The following is an 8,194-nucleotide window of genomic DNA, read 5'->3' as shown; positions in this document are numbered from 1 at the left end:
ATTTGCTTCTACTAGAAAATACTTTTTATTTTGTTAGTATATATAAACATGTATGTAGAATAAAATAAATAAGGAATAAAGCACAGACATGCAATCCCTTATGTGTAATGCACTGCAGATTTATACTTCATTATTGTCATATTCTATGCAACCTGTAGAGTACACAATACAAAATTCCTTATACTGTAGTAATAACTCTTAAACACACACAAATACACACCAAATAAACAAGTTACTTTTATAAAGAAATTTAATATACTGAACGTCTACAGCAGTACATTGTTAAAACATTGATACACAACAGCAACAGCCTGCTGCATGAAATGTTAAACTTCTTTTGGAAAGCAGGAAGATATAGCCCAACGCAAATGGTATATATTTTTAACATTCAGTAATAATTTGGCAAGGAAATAACTTTTAAAACGTTGATGTTTACATAAAAAGTTGTATCTGATTTTACAACAGGAGTCATTTTAACTTATTTTGTTCTCAGTCACTACAATAAAACACTACAATTTGAACCACGTTTAAATGTTCTACTTTAAATGATCCTTTTCAAAACAAAAGCAGTTATACAAGCAAATTTTTATTTGTTTTCACAAGCTTCTTTGATGTGATAGTTCACCCAAAAATGAAACTTCTGTCATCATCACCCTTTTGTCATTTCAAACCTGTATGACTTTCTTCCTTCCGCAGAACACAAAAGAAGATATTTTGAAGAAAGTTGATAACCAAACAGCACTGGTCCCCATTCATTTTTATTGTATGGACACAAAACCAGTGAATGTGAATGAGGGAAAGTTAACAACATTCTTCAAAATATCGTCCTCTGTGTTCTGCGGAAGATCACAAGTCATACAGGTTTGAAATGAAAAGAGGGTGATTAAATGATGACAGAATTTTTATTTTGGAGTGGACTTTAACATAGTATTTTCTTATAACGTTTAAATAGAAAACATGATTGGAAGAGTTCTTCAAAAAAAGTTAAGGACCATTTGACTGTACATAGTTCTTTTTGCAATGGGTCACATTTGCTGGAACCGTAGCTGTGGGTCTAGAGCTTCTGAGGAGCTCTGTGGCAGAAACTCGTCCACTGCACCCAGCCTTGGCACTTCTTGTCCTCCTCAGAAAAGCTATGAAGTTGTCATTTTGAGAACTCTTTTTGGAAGCTCCCTCACCAAGTGTCTGAGTGCCAGGGTCACCTTGCTTATTTTCAAATGAGTCTTTACGACCCAGAAGCTTTCTTTTAGATCTGCAAAATGATATGAAAGAGAAAAGGGGAAGCCAACTTCAAAATAGTGACAACAATCATGGCACTAGTAGCCAAAAAAAAATCATCAGCATTTTATTTTAGAATCAACCAACCTGTGGATGATGCTGAACAGGTCCTCTGTTGTGTGAGATTTGGACTTGTAAAGAAATACATCGTCCTCCTCTCCCACTAATTGTAGAGGTCCAAGATCTGGCATTTGGTCGCTTTCCTCTACATCATATGTGGGATGTGCTGTTGAAAGATGAATCGGATATTATGGCATGCAGGCAATTGATAATGATTCTAATATGTAGACGTTTAAAAAAAAAAAAGAAGATTAAAATGAAGATTAATGCTTACCTTGACCACTTGAGTGTTGCTGTTCAATGACCATAGGATATGATGGAATTACACCATATAGGGTGACATGATACTGATTTGCAGATGTTGGAGATTTTGGAGTCTTGCAAAGCTTAGATGGAGACTGGACTTTGTCTGAGCTTGGCATTGTCTGAGCTGAATTCTCATAAAGTGGGCTATCCACATTTGTAGTCTTTGCCAGAGGTGGTGTTGGGGCTCTTCTCTTCTTATTAAATGCATGTTTGTTAGTTTTGTTAAGCGGAAGCACGTTTGAATTCTGTGCCTCAGAAGTGCATGGGAGTTGTGTCCGACGGGTCTCCCACACTGGCTGCACAACGTGTTCATCAAAAATTTGCTGGTGCCTGTAAGGACGTCCTGGTTCAGTTCTGGTTGTATTTGGGGATGGCACAGTCACTGCAGATTTCGGTTTGTTGATCATAGCATAAATGTCATCCTGTCTGTCACCTGCTATGACTGTTGGGGGTTCTGGATCAGATGCTGCTCCAAAGCGTGGCTGCACCATGAGACTTGGTAGCCATTTGTTTCTCTGGGGCTTTGGAGCCACTGGTGGTTTGGCCTTCGGGCTTTTTGTAGGACTTATAGAGTTTCCAGCTTTTTCACTCTCTTCCTCAATAACCTCTGTAGTTTCTAGATCGGAACTGCTGATTGAACGCAAGTGAACATTGTTCAGGTCCTCCTGAGTCACCATTGGCATTATGAACAGACTGTTCCGTTGCTTGGGTCTGGTGGCTTCTGTGCTGTCCGAGTTGCGCCGATTTGCTTTAGGTTGAACCGTGGAAGTTTCGGAATCAGGGGCGCACTGTTGCATTTCAGGAAGCTGAAGAGAGAGTCTTGCATTTCGGTTCCTTGCCCTTTGGCCAGAAATTGCGGTGGATGGCTTAGGGCGCATCCTGCAGCCTAGTTGAGAAGATCCTATGTTTGCTGAGGTCAGGAGTGATTGAGTGGGGGTTTCACATTGGCTTGCATAACCACTTGATGGAGAGTTTGACCCAATGGGCTTAGAAGGAGATGAAATAGAGGGCTGGGAGGTAGAGGAGTGAGAAGAGGATGGAGAAGTAGGTAACTCAGCATTACCTTCATTTATTGTAGTAGCCGCCGAGTGACCCAAGCCAGGCTTGCATGGTTCACTGGATCGTAGTTCATTTAGCGCTCTGTGGCATGACAGTGCCACCTTATTAGGAGCTTCAGCTGTAGGAGCTGATTGTTTGCACTTACTAACCTCGGACTTAGATGTTGGAATAAGATCTGGCAGTAGCATGAGGTTCTGTGCATCTTTTTTGAAGCATGTTTGTGTATTATGTTCAGAATGCTTCCCAGCTTTAAGCCTTTGCAACGACACTGTTCGTACAGGTGGGACTGGTTTCCTTTTGGCCTTCTTGAGGATAATGCTCCGGGACCTAGACCGTGGAACGGCATCTGGAAGGCGATCTCCTCTCCTCGCAGAAGTGCTGTCACTTCCACTATCCTCAGAACTGCTGCTAGGATATGAAAGTGCATAGCTTTCACATCGTCGCTGGGTCACTCCTGTGTTGGCATTAATGTTGGTGGAAAGGGACAAGGAACGTCTGTGAAGTTCTATGTTACTTGTCGGTCTACTCCTACGCTCTTTCTTGAAGGAGCTCAGACTGTCTTTTTCTCGTCTTACCACTACAGCAGAATTGGTGGGTGATGCCTCGCTTGGTTCTTCTGGATCCTGAAACTGTGGAGGGGGTTTGATCACGTCGGGTGCCGCCAGAAAGGAGTTTATACTGTCATCCCACTCAGGTGAAAACGTTGAAACGTTAGGGCCACACCAGCCCTTGCCAGAACAAACCAAGGCTGTATGTTCCATCTTTGATTTTTAGTTCAAGCTTAGGCTTTCCTTATAAATAAGATATTCCATATTTAACTGTATTCTTGAAAATACACCTGAGACAACAACAACAAAAATCCTTTCAGTACTGTAATGTTGTACAATAACGCCATACATTTAATATCACTCAAGTGACTGTTTGATAATTAAAATACAACCGGGTGATGTATCATCATCCAAATGCTATAAAACCAAGTTGTCTAAAACCAAGAGAAAGGGAAAGTCAGCCCATCTTGGTCCTTGTTTGGCACATGAGTGGGTGTTTGCCATGGCAACAGTTACCTGTTCATTCGTACAGCAACAGAAAGCAGACGCTAGAGAAAACTGTATTTGCACATGCATTTTTGTTATGCATAGGGAGTCACCACATTATCTGTTGAATCCTACATCTAAACAATACATATTTTTCTCAAGGAAAGTTAAGTCTGTATAACTCCAGCTGAGACCTTCATCTTACATTTCTTTAAAGTGATCAGAAAAAGAATGTTTTTTTAACTATAGTATGTTAACAATAAAATTAATCTGTACAATCTAGTCAATCTTGGCTAGAATTTTTTGCCACTCAACATTTAATACAAAGACATCTCTGATAATTATCTTCTGAAAATCTCTCCCCCTAAATCCAAACTCCTTTTATATTATCCAATCGCCTCTGGCGAAATGAACATGTTTGCAAGTGATGATGTCATGTTACACCACATTGCTGGAAACATAACAGAAGCAGAATGATTGCTCAAAATATTTGCACCCCGCTCATACCTTCTTCTAGAATCATCTATCAAAACTGTCCCTGTGTTTTAATGAACTGAATTAGGTCATATAGAATGTTTTAAACCACATGAATCCATATGCCGAATTGATTTTAAACACATTTAAGTCAGTATTAATAATTTTTTTAACATTTTGCCACATATTATGCAGGAACATCTTCAAAACTGCGGTGACATCTTATTTTCCTATAAATAGCTTGAATATTTCAAGAGAGACCCAAATGCTTGGGGAAAACGGAAGATTAAATCTGAAAAAAACGCATCAATATTACACCCAGTGCTCTGGTTCTACATAAAAAAATTGCATATTGAGGCAGCCATCATTCGGCTAAAGAAATTCTCTTTAAAATGTTTTTGCGTAATGCTTTTGCTGAAATCTCAAACCCAGGCAACCTGTCGCTCCACCTTTATAATTGGCAGTATCACAGAACTGTGGTCAGTGTGAAAGTTGAAACCATGATCTTTCAGATCAACAAAACACTGAAAAAGGACATGTCTTGTCATCACGTGCACCTGCGTGTGCATTCACAGATTTATGACGCTGTTCCGTTGCAGCATTCCAGACAAAAAATATATGTTTTGTAACCATGCAGAGCTGCGTTTTACAAGTTGTCACGTTTTAATAAATAGGCAAAATAAGATGCTAATGCAAAACCAACAAATTGAGGAATTTCTTCGCTATAGCAGAAACAGATAACCATCATTGTAAACAAAGCAACATATTCGATTAGAAGCGACAAGTTGCACAGCCAAAGTCAGAGGTCAAAACACAGTATTGCTGCAGAGGACAAACGTCATAAACACAATGATGCATGAAATCTACAAACCTTTCAATATGGCAAAACATTTCGTAGAGATCTGAGGATAATCAAATCCAAACGTCCTCAAAACATTCCATTCGTCTTACCTTTCATTCGGCTGTGTAGACTGAGCTGTATCGTCTGATGATGTTCTCTCTCTCTCTTTCTCTAGCTCACCACTGAATGCATTCACATGCTGTTACCATGACGACAGGAAGTGGGCTGCTTGCTTCCTTTCCGAGTTCAAGTTCGCTGGATGCTGAGCGAGAGATAGAGAGAGAGAGAGAGAGAGAGAGAGAGACGTATTACATAAACACCAAATCCTCAGAGACACAGGAAAATTCACTGTGCTGCAGGTCAAAAACAGCTACATACTAGCTCAGAAGTCAGAATGTGCAATAACAGCGTTGTTCATCAACTACAACAACACAAGTGACACAAAATGAGGCCCACAGAACACAATGAAACTACAAAGACATTATGACCACAATGAAATTATCAATGCAAGGAAATTGAATCGTATGCTTGTTTGGATGTAAGCTACATATATATGGATTAGCATTTGTTTTGTAATAATCTGATGTGTGTATAATCAAGAGAATGTTCTTTAACAAAATGTAATATAATGTAAAGAGCGATGCAAATTCCCTAACTAAAAAAGAGGCATGTCAAAGTAAAACCTCTCATGCCCATCCTTGTAGATGTTGTTCTCGCCAAGCATGTTGGTGGAATATGCTGTAGGTCCACCCAGTTTCAAGAAAACAGGAACAGGCGTTTACCATTGTTCTGCAGTTTCCACATTTTTACAACAGAGGTGGTGTTTGAAGAGGTGTGGAATATATTATTATTCTGTATTACACAATTCAGTTGCATAAACAAAGCACATTTCATAGTGAATCTTGGAAACTTCAAGTGAATGTTCAGTGCATTATGGAGCAGTAAGATGCCTGGTATCAATAGAGTATTACATAGGCAAACAATCATACATTTCCCCAATCCTGTGCAAAAAAGGCAAGCGAAGAGTGGGTCTCAGTAGTCGAACATGCCAGTAGCATCTCCTGTATCCAGCTTCTCTGAATTTCCCAACGATCTCAGCTGGGATACAACCACAACAACAAGCTGCTAAAGTGCATGTGTTTGATGTGTCTATCTGGGAACAACCCTACATTCTTTGTCATTTCTTAACCAACCGACACCAAAACCACAAGTAAAACACAAGACACTCCCATAAAATAGAGGAACTGGATTTGCTCAAGCAGATAGGGAGAGGAAACATTATACTTTGACTTTTTTTTAAAGATTGAGCTAAGATAATGCTTGCAAAAGGTCAGTGAAATTATAAGGGGGTATCAATGATGACACAGCATGAAATGCAGACGACATCCAGTAATAGCTGCTCTTAACCTGAATGGTTAGTTAACTAAGGCTCAAATCATCTTTGCCTATGACAAGTTTTTAATAAAACACATTTTACTTCAACCTTGGCTTTAAAAAAATTCAAAACCCTGAAAAGAAAACATAGATAAAAAAACACCTGGAATTAAATACTGATTTTACAGTACTGAGGAAAATGTGGAGATGCCTTATCTTTCTGGTCAAAAGAGCCCACCCACATATTCTATGATATTCTGGTCTCTAAATATCCCCCTTGAATGTAAGTCTCTGTTTTTTAACACTTGTTATGTAATCAAGCGCAAATTGTATGTGTCACTAATAACATAAACCTCCTCTACAAGCTGCCCATTTTCAGGTATTCTTCATTTCTATAGCAAAAACAAAGTGGACGAGAAACATGGCAATTAAAATAGAGGTAACTTTATTACATTATACCATTTCAAATTCTTTAAAGATCTTAAATGAAACATCAGATTTTGTCTGCTCTGTGATCTTTTCTAAAAACACGGTGGTTATAGATGGTGATGATAGACTGACATACAACCTTCATAGTTTAAGTATTCTAGATTACAAAACTCTTTCTTTTAAAAAGGTGTAATAGGTCTACAGCAGTAACGGTTTTAGCTAAATTAAATTTCTCCAAAATAACAAAAAAATAAGACATAAGTTTTAATATCACATATTGAGAATTTCCATCTTTATCCATGAAGTAGCTTCCAAACTCATTTTGGAACATTTCATACATAAATAAAGTGAAATTTTGGGCATCTATGGTTTAAAAATATAAAAAAATTACTAAGGAATGACTTATGGGACTTCAAGCGCGTTCGGTCGGCGCAAGTCTGCATTCGGTGCTTCCTTCAAGAAAGTTTTTTTTCTCAAGATCGGGGTACTTTCATGCGTTCTCTGTTCTTGTGTTCTTGAGTATTGAAACTATTATGATTAATGATGACGCAGAGTGAAAACATGAGGATACAAAGCCACTGAAGAACGCATATTGAAAAACTATTTCCGAGCATCCGGTGCACCCAATCAGCCATATTGATTACCACCCACACCTGTCACTTTTACAGGACTCTTCATATATTCACTCTCTCTATGCTTTCATTGTATGGTCTTGATGTTGTTTTGTTATGTTGCCTCTTTAACTCTCAGGATTATTTGTTGTTACAATTGTTTTACTGTGTGGATTTATCTTCCGATACTTACCTTTTGTCTGGTTGTTGTTGAATTGTACCTATTTGTGGATTATCACGTTTGTTTATGCCAGTCACCTCAAGTAAAGACTTTTTGTTGAAAACCACTTTCTGTCCTCATCCCGTCGATGTGACACATGTTTCTTCTAATAAGGTGTAACATTGTTTAATCAAGGGCATTGTTTAATTATTCTGAACACTTAAATTTGAATGCATTTGCGGGGCAAATAACCTGTTAATAGATAGCTTGGAGCTGTGTTTATAAAGTATCACTCTTCCTTGAATGACCAAGTGCAATTGCTGATATTGGCAGGAGACAATACAATGCATGAAAGAATACTGTGGAAAATATTGTATTCCACTTTGACCTGGATCGTTTATAGGCTCAACTTTATGGTGCTGACTCAATCAAACAGAAATACATTTATAAAAAAAGAGAAATACAGGAGTAGATCAAGTCATCATGAACCAAAAGTACCTAAATGAATACCATTTAAATTACCTGCAAACAGACCGCCCCAAAAAATAAAAAAAATAAAAACTGTTTA

The 8,194-nt window shown here is 38.3% G+C and overlaps 1 protein-coding gene across 2 annotated transcripts; it reads right to left on the bottom strand.

Annotated features, from left to right (window-relative positions):
* Positions 1–232: 232 nt before the first annotated feature.
* On the bottom strand, positions 233–5,692 carry si:ch73-362m14.2 (NHS-like protein 2). Of its 2 annotated transcripts, none has more exons than XM_056731321.1 (4): positions 5,163–5,692; positions 1,613–3,541; positions 1,366–1,504; positions 233–1,252 (listed from the first exon to the last, which is right to left on the bottom strand). In XM_056731321.1, the coding sequence occupies exons 2-4, from the start codon at positions 3,462–3,464 to the stop codon at positions 985–987; spliced, it is 2,259 nt and encodes a 752-aa protein (XP_056587299.1). In that variant the 5' UTR covers positions 3,465–3,541; positions 5,163–5,692; the 3' UTR covers positions 233–984. The 2 variants fall into 2 exon arrangements, with proteins under 2 accessions (XP_056587299.1, XP_056587300.1); XM_056731322.1 differs by having other exon boundaries at positions 5,083–5,181.
* Between the last annotated feature and the right edge of the window lie 2,502 nt (positions 5,693–8,194).

Source organism: Triplophysa dalaica, chromosome 19 (genome assembly GCF_015846415.1).
Source record: "Triplophysa dalaica isolate WHDGS20190420 chromosome 19, ASM1584641v1, whole genome shotgun sequence".
Classification (NCBI taxonomy): Eukaryota; Metazoa; Chordata; class Actinopteri; order Cypriniformes; family Nemacheilidae; genus Triplophysa; species Triplophysa dalaica.
The sequence above is the reverse complement of the archived record's forward strand: the minus strand, read 5'-3'. Positions and strand labels throughout refer to the sequence as shown.